The sequence below is a fragment of the Vulpes lagopus genome, chromosome 7 (assembly GCF_018345385.1).
Source record: "Vulpes lagopus strain Blue_001 chromosome 7, ASM1834538v1, whole genome shotgun sequence".
Lineage (NCBI taxonomy): Eukaryota > Metazoa > Chordata > Mammalia > Carnivora > Canidae > Vulpes > Vulpes lagopus.
In genome coordinates this window covers 103200375-103216924 of record NC_054830.1, presented here as the reverse complement: position 1 = coordinate 103216924, position 16550 = coordinate 103200375, and the positions used below count along the sequence as shown (strand labels likewise).

Here is a 16550-nt window from a genome sequence, read left to right as displayed (position 1 = left end):
GAAGAAGTACTACTGTTTATGCTTGAACAGAAGTTATACTGAGACCACAGCTCTACCATGTGTACACACATTCAAGAAACAACAAGCCAAATGATTTCAAGCACTCAAGAGACAGGGATGAAAAGAAATAAGATCCATGCATACATCTAGCCTTTTCAAATAATAGTGGGGATCTGTGGGCCATTTTAAATTGGCACTGGCAAAGACTATAATTTTCTGCTAAAGGGATATTATCACAATTTTTCAACCTGGGTTTGAACCAAGGCTCATAAGAGCTCTCCTACTTAATGCAACATCACACCTAGCACTTTACTATGACTTCCACATGGCAGATGATAATCCTGACTCCTTGGCTCTTTGGAGTTAATCATTTCAAAAGGCAGTGAGCAGAACACATTAAATCAGCGTGGTAAGCTAGAGTGGCTTCTTTGCATTCCCCACCCCCACACCATCTTCTTTCTCAAATGGGAAGACAATTTTTTAAAAATTATTTCATAGTTCTTAAATGGCTCTGACAAATTATTATTAAATCTTGTAATAGAACTCCTGATACCTTGTATACATGCAAAACACAATTATGTAAAAGGAAGAATATGGCTAAATGTGCTAATCAAAACAGAGGGTAACAAACCAGTGACCCCTGTAGTGAAAGCTTCAGAAATACTATATTTATATGATGATGAAAAGTCTAATTCTTCTTCAGTGCTACTTATGATGTCTGGGCTTTTTCAGTGTTTTATGAAAAGATAGTGGCACAATTTGATAGGTGATAATTTAGATCCTTTTTTACCAATTATTCTTTGAACATCCTTAAGTTACTAAAATCCTATCTCCAACTCTACCACGTGTTTTCATGTGTCATGAATATCCTCCAACAGACTGATATGGGATGTTCTTTCTTATTTCAAAATATGGCACCTCAAGAAATATGGCCAATTTCTCCTCTTCCATCAGAAACTCTCGGGCTATACATCCTATTCAACAGTGCCAAATGGATCTGCTGAAGGGAAAACATACTAAACCAAGGCTAAGTAGACAAAGGCAAAACTAAACAAATTAACCTGGCAAAGTCTGCCCCCTTCTGTAGTTGCAAAGGGAAGAGCAAGACAGTATAGACTGTTTTTCAGGTTACATCTTGAGGTTGAAAGCTGATGTCATACAAATATATAGCCTGGTAAACATCTTAATTTAACTAAAAGTTGTTAATGTGGCCTTTGTTTTCCGTTTTTGTAAGGTTGCTTTAGAGGAAGTGTGGTGAAGGGGGCAGGTGGAGGGAGAAGGAAAGCATAGGCCAGAGGGGAGTAGGTGACGGTCATCTGTAGTGTAGACTGTTTTAAAACAATTTTAAGAGTACTTGACATCAGTCTGCCACATTCCGCCAGAGATTTAAACAAAAGTAGAACGACATTTGTACCTATCCAGAAGGATAACTTTGTGGATATATGATAATTATATCTAGTAACTTTAAGGAGATCTCTAAAACTGTAATCTGAAATTAAAGTGGATTCCCAGGGTGCTGATATGCTTTTGCCAAAAACCAACAATTGTAAAACAACATACTTTTTCGTTCTAGCCAAAACAGAAAAATAAAACCATATGCCTGATTTCTTTAATAAACTAAATTTAGATTAAAACTTTAAAATAGATTTTGACATAAATGGCTTTAAAATAACAAAAGCATCTTTCATTTGAATCTTTTCCAGGTTAATTATTTGCTGGCATTGTCCTAGACATTCCTTGGCGTCACCTTAAACCAATACTCTCAAGTGCTAATTAGGAGACTATATACATTATTAACCAGAGAATGTGCTTAAAACATGCGTGTTCCATATGTATCCTGTTATTAACGTGATTCCTTTCAGTCCTGGAAAACTCTCTTTAGAAAACAGAGCCCCTTTTTAAAGAAAGAAATTGGCTGCTATGGAAGAAATTTTTGTCAAAATTCAATTAATAGGTAGGGGCCAACATGACACAGGATCCTTGTCTTCGAAACATCCTCAACATGAGTCAAATTTAATCTCACTGAAACAGTCAGCAGAGGGAAAAGTTAATGACTGCAGATGTTACACATTTTCATAGTACCAGGGGACTCCCAAAGAGAATGGCCAACTCACTCATGAGCTGTACCAGTCTGGAGAAACCAGACACGTCGGTGAGCCCACACCAGAGACACATGTTTTTTCCAGGACTATCTCTTCCAAAAGGCCACAGGCCAGATGGGAAAAGAAACATATGTAAACAAGGTAGACCTAATGACTTCCTAATTACGAAGAAGATATGATCTTCTCATTAATTGGCAAGCTAATTGACCACAATCTCAGTTTCATAAATTGAATCCAATAAACCAAACTTTGGTGTCTGCACTCCACAGAATTCTCGTCACACTTCTACACCCTTCACCCAGCCACAAAGTTGTCAGTTCTGCTTGATTTGTTTGAATACTGTACTCGACGACAGCTGTCGGAAACAGTACATTAGAACAGCTGCTATGACAGCTACAAGGGGCTTGGAAGTTTAATTGGGCTCAATGTGACACTGTGCATTTTTCTAAACAGAGAAATATCCACAAAACTAAATAAAAGTCTAATGGGTCTGAACAGTCTTTACTTATTGGCACCATCAACTGGTTAACCGGTTTGAGTTGTTTTATCATTGGTCTCATGGTATCTTTGCCATGGGGCTGGTAAGACTATCAAAAAAAGGGGGGGCAAAACAGTAGGAGCAGTTAGATGCACGAGAAAAGGGGCATTAAGAGAGAGGAAATGGTAAGGAAGTCACGTCAATAATCCCTTTCAAAGGCCGGCTGGTAGCCAAGGAGGATCCCACAGTGTCTCGGGATTTACTTCCAAAGGCAATGAATGCATTCAGAGGCGCGGAGCCCGGGGTCAGCTGCAAACAAAGCCACTCGTCAGGGTCCCAGCCCCGCGGGGGAGGGAGGGCGGCTTACTCTCGGCCTGGGCGCGGAGGAGGAGGGCGACGAGCAGCAGCAGCGGCCGGCCTGCGGGCACCATCCTGCCGCGGGGCAGCAGCGCGCGCTGGCACCTTGCGGGCACCGCCTCGGGAGCTGCAGCGAGTCGGTCCGGTCTGAAACCCCAGCTGGAACACTTTCAGAGCCTGGAAGGGCAGAGGGAGAGAAAAAGGAGAGAAAACACAGAGACGCTTAGATCTCTTCCTCTTTTCCCCCTGTTCCATCACAACCACCGCAAGAGACGCAATCCCTTGTAAAGACACCAGAAACTGTAACCGGGATGCTTTTGTAGAAGGGCAGTACCTTGGGGTTTTTTGTTTGTTTGTTTGTTTTTAAGGTTTTATTTATGTATTCATGAAAGACACAGAGAGAGGTAGAGACACAGGCAGAGGGAGAAGCAGGTTCCATGCAGGGAGCCCACCAGATGCGGGACTCGATCCCGGGTCTCCAGGATCACGCCCTGGGCCAAAGGCAGATGCTCTGCCGCTGAGCCACCCAGGCGTCCCAGTGCCTTGGTTTGCAAAATGGGGCAGCCCTCGCACATCTCGTTCCAGTCGTCAGCCTATGCTAAAGCCAACCACCTTGAATTCCACGCTCCGCTCTTGCCACCTTTTGGGCAGTGCTGTGTGAGAAGGAACTGTCACTTCTTATGAAACACTATGTGAATACATCAGTGGGAGAGAGCACAGCCGTGCTATGGGGAAGATTTAAGAGAAGCTCCACCGTGCTGGATAAAAGTCTATTATTGACAGAATAATAGAAGCTGCTTTCTTGGCACGAGGTGAAGTGACAGGGCTAATTCAACTTCTCCAGCTAAATAGGAGAGGTTAGAATTTTTTACACTAGCACATTTGGCTTCTTCCCTGAAGGCACATCAATGTTCAAGTCTAGTTTGGCTTCAATAAGTCAAAACAATAGTTAGCCCGAGCCTATTTGATTGAACAGGATTTTTATATGTCTCCTGGGCAGTAGCTTAGTTTTCTCAATCTTCTATGTAAAATCGATAAGCCACAAACTATTTTTAGAGAGCCTACTGCGTGCGTACAAATGCACTTACTAAAAGGTGCCATGAAGTACAAAAATGAGTTAGACTCTATCCTCTATGAGTAGAGGGAAACTAAACTTTCAGTTTAGTAGGGAAAATGAAACAGATACATCAGATGACTAATATAAGTTCCTAAGTGATGAGTGCCAGGAAGGGAAGACCAAATAATGCCATAAAAGATAGGATCAGGAGTGGTATCATAGATAAAGCGGTATCTCAAAGGGAGCCTGGGAGTAGAGGCAGGATTTAACCAAGAGGGAAAAGCATTCCAGAAATTCCATACAAAGGCAGGGCAGTGGGAAAGGAACTTTGGAAAAGATGAGTCTCCAGGTTTGGCTGAAATAGGGCTTCCCAAATTTATGCATCAAAATCACCTAGAAAGCTTGTTAGAACAGATAGCTGAGGGTGGGGTCTGGGAAGAGATAGTTGGGCACCACTTCCCAGTTTGTGGTTCACTAGGGCTGTGAAGGGGTCCAAGAATTTACATGCGTAACAAGCTCCTGAGTGATGCTGATGCAGCTGGTGCAGGTACCACATTGAGACCATTGGGTTGCAGTGATGAATTCATTAGGAAACCAGAAGAAAATGAGGCAAAAGAAAATGGTTCAGAAAAAAAAAAAAAAAAGAAAATGGTTCAGGAAGAAACGAAAACATCATAGTGAGCCCTGAATGCCGATCTAAGTCAAGCAGCCTTTACTCAGCACACCACGAATAAAGCTACTTAGTGTTTCAGAGCAGAAGAATAAGAAAATTGCCTTTGAGATGAACAGACACATAAGTGCGGCACCATTAGGCCAGAGCAAGAGTCCCTGGTGAAAAGCAACTCAGACCACAGAGCAATGGTGGTCTGGGTGGGAACTGAAAAGAAGGGAAGCGATGACTGATTTGCTCCAAGCACTAATTTGAAGTATGACCCTTCAAGTGATAAATATTTGCTCCTATCGGAACCGTCAGCAAATCTAGCACAGCATCTCATACAGAGTAGGCTCTGAATACAGAGAGACCGAGTGCATCAGACGCTGTTGCTTCCTCTATTATTGTGAGAACCTGAGTGTGACAATCAGAATGCCTTTGCCAAATGAAACAGTATACCTTTAAGTCTTGTATATTGGAATATTTGAAACACGTACAAAATCCTTGACAGGAAATACTAGAGATATCCAGAAATAACCTAATCCACTAAAATAACTCGTACTTGAAAAAGTATTGTAATACTGATACTCTAGTCTGTATTTTTTGAAACTGAGCTTGAGCCTGAGAATAAAAATTTTTTTAAAGATCTTATCTTTTTCATTACTATGCATGTGTCGTTTGAATGCTGGAAAGATAAAACTACAAGAAAGGGTGGGGGATCATTGTAATTACCAATCCACTCGCTAGCCCTTTTTATTTTTAACAGGTTTGTGGGTGGCATGAAGCAGCAAGTTATACTTTGAAACACATCTACTTGAAACCAAAAGCTGGCCAGCTGCTCCAAATCTGCTATTGTTATCAATCTCATCTGGAAAATAACTTCTCAAGCAGTTCACAGCTCTCAAATGCTAAATTCTCAAAACTTCATAGGAAGCATGCTAAAGGAATCAGCTCTGCTCCCCTCCCCCTTCCACTGTTCCCATCCTCATGCCAGCATTTCAAATGACAGGAAAGTCTAGGAGACATCAGTCCTGTCGGACTCAATTTGTGTCTGTGCAAGCGTATCAGAGCCAACTGCTACATAATGACTCGATGCGATCACAGAGATGTAGATGTATGAAATGTTCTCACAGGGAAGAAGTGATTTGGCTCTTTCCTCTACCCGACTGCGATGGCCTAAGAAGACCAAATTCTTCCAAATGAACCTACAAATGTTACTCTGGACTTAAAACAATGATAGGGTCTGGGAATGAGTGCAGCTAAAGAACATATATATTTAAACTCAAATGGCCTGTGTCCTTGGTGCCAGATGACAAGAGGAGCTGAGAGGTGTGAAGATAAGACCTATTCTAGATGTTCATTCCAGCTAATCTCCACTTCATATCTTGTTGATTACTTAGAAACATTGCCAGAGGGGAAATGCTGGCTTGCATATCAGTAACATGGAGTTTAAATTTTAGAACAAACACGGGAAATGGATTTTTAAGGAAACACTGACAGCGAAAATAATGAGGATGAGTGAATATTACAGGCATGTCCATTAGCCTAGAGAAAGGGTTGCCAAGCACTTTGCAATGAAAAGAGCAGGAAAAGAGGTCCAGAGATATGCAAAGTACCATAGTTTACCTTACATCACTAATTATTATGTGAGCGTCCAATAGCCCCAAGGGGAGGCTAACTCAGATTTTTATATGCCTCGCCCTTTGTGTCTTTCCTTAACTGGGACATGCAGATAAAACTGCGAGAAAAACTAGCTAAGTTTAAAATAAAGTGAAAAAAATATTTAAAGCTCTCCGGTTTCTCATTGCTTACAGGACAAAGATCTTAAGGAACAATACTTTTGTTGATTTTCAATTAGCCGAATATTCACTTTTGTACTTCTGTACATGTGTGATTACAAAAGCTAACAGTACAGAGGGCCAGGGTGCAGAACATGATTTGAAATGGGATAACAACGAATACACTTGCCTAAAAGCCTTCACAAATCACTGTGTCAAGTGATCACATAAGCTGCCATCAACTCAACTCTTCAATTTAACGTTGTAACCCTTTCCGGTTACAAGTATATTCATATTCAAACTACTATGGATCTGAGGGATTTTTTTTTTTCGGCTTTCTGTATTGTGGTGTGCGGTGTTTCTGCAGATTACGTTAACAACAACAACAACAAAAAGACAAAATGGAACTTTTCTTTCTTTAAAAATAAGACCCCAAGTCCCTTAGCAAAATGAATGATTACAGATTTTATGCAGGAAATATGCAAAATGAGTGTGCAACATCTTGTACAAGGAAGCAGAGAGATTGTCAGGAACTACTGTTATATCCAAAAACAAGGAGTCGAGGTGATGAGGCCTTCACTGGCTAAATGCAGGAAAATCTGGCAGCAAGAGCAATACTAGCTACAATTAACTGAAACACACCCTACTAAGAATCCATGAGTTCCTGAGTTTAGAAATAATTTTTAAAAGTTACATCGGTCACTCTAGAAGGAAGTTAAAGAATCAAATCATTTTGAAAAGAGGGAGAGAAAGGGAAAGAATGTTTCATTAAAAAAAAAATCTCCACAAGACAAAAAAAAAAAAAAATCCTGCTGTCCTAGAAAACTAGTTATCATTGTTTATCTCATTGTTTATCAGGTTACTGCTTTTGGGCTTATTGAACAACACCCTGCTCTCAATTCTAGGCATCTTAGAAATGATCATAATGCAATAATACTTAACTGAGCATTCACCCACAGAGGTATCCATGCAGTGGGGGGGATGGTGTGCTAAGGAGGAGGTCTCAAAATGTGACTTCTTTTTATCAACTTCCCAAACCACCCGGGTCTCTCTACATCGACTAGAGCAGGTTTCCAATCATTTAAAAGAAACAACCATTTGTGCACAAGATGTGCCACCAGGAAACTCCAATTTGTAAAACAGACATAAGCAGGGCTGTGGTGGCTGACGCTAGGAGCGGAGGGGCCTGGAGTTTCTAGCAACCTGGCGGAGGATTCTGAGAGCCATCTGTGAACTCCCTGCCCTCAGTGCAGTTACAACACAAGGACACAACAAGAAAAAACAAAAATAAATTTTCAACATTTCATTTATTCATGAGGGCTTTCCACTAGGAGATAGCCACCTAAATATTTTATTGTGAACGAGGACAAGACTCCTCCAGCGCTATCCAATAAAACTTTCTGCAGGATAGAGATGTTCTCTATATGCACTAGTAATTGGCTACTTCAAACATAGATAGTGAAACAGGGGAAGTAAACATTTTATTGTATTTAGATTTAATTTAAGTAGCCACATGTGGTGAGTGGCTGCCCTTCTGGACAGCACACACTCTGGTTATGTGTCCAATGGCAGGGAACAGGACAGATATAAACAGGGCATGGCTTTTGGGGTTGGAGATGGAAACAGTGAGTTGGGAACCCTTAGTCCTCACAGTCCTGGTTTTCTCATAATCGGATTCTAAAGATTCATTGTGTTATATGAGGAAACCCACTTAACCTCTGTGCCACTCACTTCCTCATCCCCGTCCCATGCCCTGGCGAAAAGCAAATGTCTCTCTTTTCTTAAAACCACTCCACAGAATGTGAAGGAAGGATCAGTAAGTGGTCAAGTATATAACTGGAAAGGGCCCAAACAGAAATATTGTTATTAAAAAGAAACATTTTTGATTCCTATCATAGCACAAAAAGTTTTATTTCTCACTAGTGAAATGTCCTTCCTTGGGATGCAACAGAAATGGGAATTTCTAACAGCAAACATGTGCCACGGTGCATACACAGGCAAGCCAAGCATACTTATACACATCCATGGGAAGTGATCTGTGGTGTCATTATGAAATGGTCATGTTCAATTGATTAATATGAGTGAGGACTATGCCAAACTTTTTTTTAAGATTTTTTTTAAGAGTTTATTTATTTATTCATGAGAGACAGAGAGAGAGAGGCAGAGACCTAGGCAGAGGGAGAAGCAGGCTCCATGCAGGAAGCCCAATGTGGGACTCGATCCCAGGACCCCAGGACCTGAGCCAAAGGCAGGCACTCAAGCACTGAGCCACCCAGGTGTCCCTATGCCAGTTCTTAAATACGTGCAGTGCCGGAAGCCTCAAAAACCACCATGGAAAAAACGGCTGAGAAAAAGGACAGTAGATAAAGGCTATTAAGTTAAATAAAACACTGATAAATTAAACACTGATAAATTAACTATTTATCCAATCCATGCCTGGATGAAACAGTCAAACCTGAAGGACATGAAGAATTATTTTTATGAGTAAAACTTGAATCCTCTCAAAATTATGCTCTTTCACATAATAGCATGTCATATCGAAAACTTTTTTTTTTTTTTTTCAGTATTTTGCCCTAAGCATGAGTATATGGCAAAAATTTGGGGGGGATAAAGAGACTTTATGTCACATTTAAATACAAAGCAATCACTCAATCATCTCACTTTTGGCACGGGCTATGACTTAATAGGAAGACAACAGGTGACTCTAAGTAAGCATACAGTAATTCTTCAAAGAAATCAACTGAATTATAAGAATATCTGAAGATTAAAATAATATCTACCAATATGGATACTATAAAAGGCTCTTTACATGTTTACTTTTAATATATACAGAGAAAAGCAAATTATCTGAGCTCAATATAATATGACTCACTTTCCAAATTACTATTGATAACATCTCTACAAGATGTTAAAATTTACATTTTGAGGCAGACATAAATATTAGTTACTTTCATTAATGACAAAATGATATTAACTTTGATCACTTTTTTTTCTCTTTCAAGAAGTAAAAGTGAAATATGACAAGAAATAAACAGATAAAGAAGGAAAAAACCCACCTTATGTCCTGGCCTAGCTATTTTCCCTTTACAAATGGAACTATAATTCTGATTCGAAAAGGATAGCTCTAAAGCATCTAATTTCTTTAAATGATTATTGCACGTGATTACCTCCATCTAGTTTTATATGCTGCTGATGGAAACTGGCAATGAAAAAGTTGCAATACAAGTCTATTCAACATGCTATTGGGACTCTGCTATTTGTTCTATTCTTCCAAAAACACATATTAAAAGTGAGTAACTGATCAGTCTCACAAGATAGATATTCAATCCAGCCACTTCTTATCCAAACAACAGAAGAGACTCTATTATTTTAAACTGCGGGCATTTTTAAATGGATGTGAAATCAGCATTCCTAACTCACTATACCTGATTTTATTTATCTTAAAATCAAAAAGAATGTTACTTCCTTCACACAAACACACACACACAAAATATTTTTTGTTTAAAATGGACTTAGTTTGGGCACCCAGTGGCTCAGAGGTTTATTGCCGCCTTCAGCCCAGGGCATGATCCTGGAGACCCAGGATCAAGTCCCAGGTCAGGCCCCCTGCATGGAGCCTGCTTCTCCCTCTGCCTGTGTCTCTGCCTCTCTGTCTCTCTCTGTGTCTCTCATGAATGAATAAATAAAATCTTTAAAAAATTTTAAAAAAAATAAAAAATAAATAAAATGGACTTCATTTTAAAAATATATTATGTGAATTTTTATTTATTTCCATCAACACATAGTAGAAAAGAAATCTAGCAATACATGATATATTTTGTTAATTTACTAGGAAAAGTAAATTTTTAAATTGGTGGGGAAATTACTATTCCCTTTAGCACTGATTACTTTTTTTTCCTTGAAAAGATTTTAAAGACAAAATGAGGGCCTATACATTACGTTTTTAAATCCTTCCTTACTAGAGCTCAATGAAAACCAATTTTGCTTACTCACAGGTGGTAGATCTGTAACTCCATCCTCGGAGTAATCAAAGCCCTAGACAGTAGCCCTCAATTGGGAATGATTTTGCCGCCCCCCCAGGAACATCTGTTGATGTCTGGAGAGATATTTTTGTTGTCACAACATAAGGAGAGTGCTAGTGACATCTAAGGGGTTGAAGATAGGGATGCTAGATGCTGCTAAATATTTACAAGGCACAGTATCGGCCCTGTCCCAACAAAGAATTACCTGGCTCAAAATGTCAACAGTGCTGAAGTTGGGAAACACTGTCTTAGGACAGTTCACTAATGTTGAGGAAAAATTTTAATTAAAAAAAAAAATGGAATTTTCAAGGCCTGTTTCTAGTACATTGTTTTCTAACCCAAACAATTTTAGGTGTTTTCAGTGCAGTTTTAGTATATAAACTCAAAACAGATTCGAATTTCTGGGCATGGCAGTCAAACATTATGGATGACTCCCAAATTTCCCTTTTTGTCCTAAACTAGAATTGAAATTGGCTTGCCTTATGGGAAGTTCAGTTCACAGGCTTAGGCGACATAAATATTGTCACCAATTAAAAGAATGAATCTGTTAAATGGGGCAGACATTGTTGCATCGATGTCTGTCAGTGAATAGATGGCTCCCATCTCTCATGCTGGGAGCTTAGCTCTTCTCTGAGGGAACAGTCCCAGGATGGAAATACTCCGTTCCAAGGAATGTTCTTTCAAATCACTGCCAGCAACAGATAGAAAGCACAATGGTGAGAGGTCATCGTGATGGCTGGGGAATGTAGAATTAAGGAATATTCATTTCATTTTCCCAATATTGACCTCATGACTTAAGCTGGTGTCTCTCTAAAAATCTCTGAATTAGGTTCTATGTGGAGAAACCAGACATATGGTTATTAAAGCAAATAGAAATATAACCTAAAGAAAGGTAGAGAAGACAAATATTAATCACGGATACCCAATATACACAGATACCCTCTCTCACCTTGCATATTTATTATATTCAGTAATACTGCATTCTTCTTTACATCTATGTGTCTCCTTGAATGGAACCATAATTTGATAAAAATCATTAAAAAAAATAGGTCATCTTGCTCAACCCCCTCCTTTAGCAGGCAATGAATGAAGCAAAAGAACATAACAGAATTAATAATCTCAAAATACACATCAGGTTAGTTTCAGAGGAGTGTTTACAATCTAGACCAATTTTATATCTCATATTTATATTTCTTTCTTTCTTTCTTTTTTTTTTTTTTTAATTCATGAGAGACACAGAGACAAAGGCAGAGAGAGAAGCAGGCTCCATGTAGGAGCCCGATGTGAGACATGATCACGGGACTCCCGGATCATGCCCTGGGCCAAAGGCAGATGCTCAACCGTTGAGCCACCTAGGAGTCCCTCATATTTATATTTCATTAAGCTTCTCTCATCTCTGACTTACTATAACGGAGACACCTAGCTTAGATGAAGCCATGGTAAATTCTAAAATGAGGAACATGAAGAAAAAGTCTCTCCCTTAATTGGCTGAGAGACAGTATAAGGATTTGCATGAAGAAGGAAGAATGAGGTATAGGAAGGATGAAAGAATCTCACCAGGTAAAAGTATTTGAAAGTCATTGCCCAAGATGGATAAATAATTCACAAATGAAAATTTATACCATGAGTCAAAATTTCTGTATAAGGTCAATCTTTAACTCAATAACCCATTATTGGGTAATTGAGTATCTTAGAGTTAAAGAGTTTATAGGCGTGTTTAGAAGTAGAAATGACTAACCAGAAGCTGATTTTTTAAAATTCTCACAAGTTAGTAACTGAGTTAATAACATGCAGACTTTATTTTGAATATTGCCATCAAGTTCTTTTTTTATGGGGTTTTTCTCTTTAATTTAAATTCTAGCAAGGATATAAATGGACTAACTAGAAATAAGTAAAGATGTGTTAGATGGTGAATTCACAGAGTTATACAGGACAGTTATCCAGGTGGAAAGATATCAGCCCGAGTGCTCTTTACTATAAAGTTGCTTAGGGCAACATGGCTGTGTTGAAAGAAGAAATGAAGACACACAATGGCTATTTTTCAAAGCAGCTGGCATTATGAAGTGATTTGATAATAAAGTACAAAAATTTCCTGCAGCAATAAAAGCACTATGCATTCCCCATACCAAGATGTGTCAGCAATGAAAAAAAATATTTATCCCAGAGTCACTCTTTTAGAAAATCTATTCAAGACCTCCAGAAAAAGGCTTTTGTAAAATACTGCCATTTTTATTATACTTCTTTAAAATCCTCAAACAAAATACACAAGACCAATATCAGAAAGAGTGTTTAAAGTCATTTAAAGCCTACTTGCAAACTAGGTGTACTAACTTCCTCACCACCAAACTTTCTAGATACTGACTATACTCTTAAATGAGTGGTGCATGTGACTAGAAAGAAAATGTCCAATAACATCAACCAAACTTCTCTGCCATGTTCAGATATCATCACAGAAACCTTTCGAACCTTTTTATATTCCAAAGTAGGAAAGCAGCCAGGTACGAACATGGAGCAAACGGGAGATGGTGCCGGCAGACAGATGTAGGACATGGTCGGTATGTGCTGGGGGATCAAGCCCCAAATTCAAATGCCATTTTTTTTTTAGGAATTTCTTTGCCTTTTGTGCTATGTCCAATGGCGTTTCCTTCACACACTAATAGACTGACCCTTTTCTTTATTATGTTTCCTCTAATGTTTTTTTTAAATCATAGATTTAACCATGATGTGTTATCACATCACCTAGTAAAAATCTTTTGCAAAGCTAAGCTTTTAGAAAATATGCTCACTTTCTTGCACAGAGTGGTGACTAGGGTCAAAACTATTCATAGCACAAATCTTCATTGTTTGCAAACTTATCACCTTATACTGGTGTGTGCATCCCATACATAAATATGGTACACACAAGCCCTACACAAATACAGTGCGTGTTTAAAAATGCATGTGAAAAACATGTATTTAAATACCTATTATATTACTAATAAACTACATATAGTGTCAAACACACAAAATTAGACATTTCTAAACGAGGTAAAAAATAAACAGAAACAGAAGTTCTATAATTATTTCCCAGGCCACACAAATCACTGGAGTTCCACTGTCTTAGATGTTCCACAATTTGGACTTTTTTCACATACATTTCAGGTGGCAGTGGATAAAGAAAGGGAGCTTTTACTCATGTGTCCTCCAAACCCCTTCTGGAGTCAAACGCTTGCTGTAATAACCAAATATTAAAGGCTCTATGTGGCAGCTGATATCAACATGATGTAACACAGAGAGCAGAACAGACATTGTGTTTTGAGATGTTCATACAATGTCTTCATTTTATAATTGTAAACCATGTATCCTGAGCTAGAATAACTTTTACACATCAACTGTGTTTTTGTTGTCAAAATGAATTCCTTCATTCTTTTGCTCCATGAATCCTCCTGAACACCAGGCATAGTGATAGGTATGAGAGACATAACAATGCGTGAGACAACAAGGTCCCTCATACATTCTGGTGCAAGGTGATAGAAAAAAAAAAAGAAGAGCTTTCCAGGTTAAGGGACAGACTGTCTAGGGCAGAGGCTGGGGCCCAGTGAGCAGGACAGGGAGCCATGTGCCGTAGGCTGGAGAAGCTAGCTGGGTCCAGATTGCACAGGACCTGCAGGCCACGTTGCAGAGATTGGATTTCATTTGAAATGCAATGGGAAGACACTGGCGGGCTTTATGCTATGGAGTGACGTGGTCTGGTCTGATTTATATTTAGACTCCAGTGGCTGTGTGCCAATGGTTTTAAAAATGCAATTCTCCCATCACCACCCACCCCGCTCCAAGCTTCTGCAGAGCCTTCCATTCTACTTATTTGGACACTGCCATTGTACTCTATTGTGAAGTCTTTTGACCCTTTATGAAAGTCTCCCAGTTTCACTTTTCAAGGATCCTATGGCACTCTCCCTTTCCCAATTCTGTTTAAAACAACCAGAAATAATGTGTCGCTTTTCAATGTTTTGGATCACTGTTCTCTGTTCCTAGATAGCAACAGGCCCTAGAAAACTGGAGAAATCTAATTCTTTAACACTTTAGATTTTTTACTTGAAAAGTAAAGTACCTGATGTTAGTTCTCATTTGCATTCCTGAAATCTCGAAAAAAAAAAAAAAAGCTGCTTTCATGTACAAAGACATGGTAGGCCCACTGAATCTCTGTAGTCACACTTTTAAATCTGTGACTCCAGGAAGGCTTTTTTACACACACTTAAATAAAAGTTTCTGAAGTTTGGTACATCAAAGTCTTGTTTTGACCCTTTTAATCCTTGTAATATTAGCAGTGATACTAATACCCAATAGTACACTGCATCCAGACTATTAGAAAACACAGCCGTCCCCATAATCCAAAACTCCTTTATTTCAGGATTTAGAAGCTAGGTCCTGCTGTGAGTCAATTGCTGGCTAGCTTCCCAAATTAGCTTTTCGGTCTGAACTATCTTTTACATTTCATCCCTCAGTCTTCACTCCAGGATTTCCTCCATTATTAAATCAAGAAGGCTTTTAACACCCCGACACACGCAGTCATTTAATTCCTTACTTTTTCTTATTAGTTACCTAAACTTGAAACAACCAGTATTTAACCTCTGTCTTTAAAATACTTTACAGAGCAGGGCACCTGGGTGGCTCAGTTGGCTAAGTGTCTGCCTTCAACTCAGGTCATGATCCCGAGGTCCCAGGATCGAGCCCCATGTTGGGCTCCCTGCTAGGGAGGAGTCTGCTTCTCTCTCTCCCTCTGCCTGCCACTCTCCCTGCTTGTGCTCTCTCACTCGTGTTCTCTCTCTCTCTGTGTCAAATAAATAACATCTTAAAAAAAAAAAAAAACACTATACAGCAGTATAGTTTCTCACATGGGGAGTGTAGCTGGTGATCACAAAATGCCACCTTACTCTGCCTCTCAAAAGGAGTCTGTTCCTCCTCTGGTTGTCTGTGCCACTTGCTTTGACCAACAGAATAGGGCAGAAGGGACATTGTGTGCCTTCTGATCCTGAGCCTCTAGAAGCCCAAAAAACCTCAGGAAGCAACCCTGTGTGCTCTCCTCCACTTGCTGATATCAGGTTCCCTGTTTGATCAAGGCCAAGGGAACCTAGTGGAGGAAGAGAGACCACGTGGACATGGAAAGAGATGAGCTACCTCCTGAGCCATCTGAGACCAGTCATTCATTCCCCAGAGGACCCGGCAGCTGACCAGAGACTCACAAGCAAGACCAGAAAAAATGAGCCGAGTGTGGCCCATACAGCTGAGCCACCTAGCTGAGCTCAGTTCAAAATGCTGACACAGAGCATTGTGAGATAAATAAATGGATGCTGGGTTGAATCCACTAAGTTTGGGGATAGTTTGTTATACAGCAAAAACTAACGGCACTAAGGGAGTATTTATCTCGCCCAATATAACATAAAGATTCTCTTAAAATGTTTATTTTCTTCAATACTTTATCACATTTTTAAAAAGATTTTATTCATTTATTCATGAGAGACAAAGAGAGAGAGAGACAGATAGACAGAAAGACAGAGAGAGAGAGGCAGAGACACAGGCAGAGGGAGAAGGAGGTCCCATGCAGGGAGTCTGATGTGGGACTCAATCCCGGGACTCCAGGATCACGCTCTGGGCCCAAGGCAGGTGCTAAACTGCTGAGCCACCCAAGGATCCTGACTTTATCACATTTTAAATACAGGTAGGCAACTTGGCTTCTTATGGCTGCATCTGAATTGATTTTGTCCTCTTTTGACAGCAACTAGTAAATTCATTGTCATTAGATTTTAGATATTTTAAGTATCATATTGTTCTGTGACTTAGGAAAATCAGTACCTTGAAACTATTTGTGCCTCTTTGCCCCTTCTTCCAATTATAAATATTTTCTGCCACTGAGCTCAGAGACAATAAAATTGTTCTAAAATGTTTTTAACCATTGGCTAAAACCACATAGCATGACGTTCCTTCCTGGTGATATAATTGAAGTGACGTATGTGTCTGAGATCTCAATTGATCTCACCAAGTGTACTGACAGGTAGTAGTTAGCATAATTTTATCTCCATGGATGCTGTTTTCCTTAAGCAGTTTCTTCCCAGGGATAAACCCCA

General features: G+C 39.5%; 1 protein-coding gene across 40 annotated transcripts in view; it reads right to left on the bottom strand.

Moving 5' to 3' along the window:
• PTPRD (protein tyrosine phosphatase receptor type D) overlaps positions 1-16550 on the bottom strand; it is a 508136-nt gene that overhangs the window by 397092 nt on the left and 94494 nt on the right. For all 40 annotated transcript variants that reach the window (XM_041763191.1, XM_041763202.1, XM_041763197.1 and 37 more), the window contains exon 2: positions 2948-3114. In XM_041763191.1, the coding sequence (XP_041619125.1) occupies positions 2948-3011 (64 nt within the window). In that variant the 5' untranslated portion in view covers positions 3012-3114. The remainder of the gene's footprint in view (positions 1-2947; positions 3115-16550) is intronic.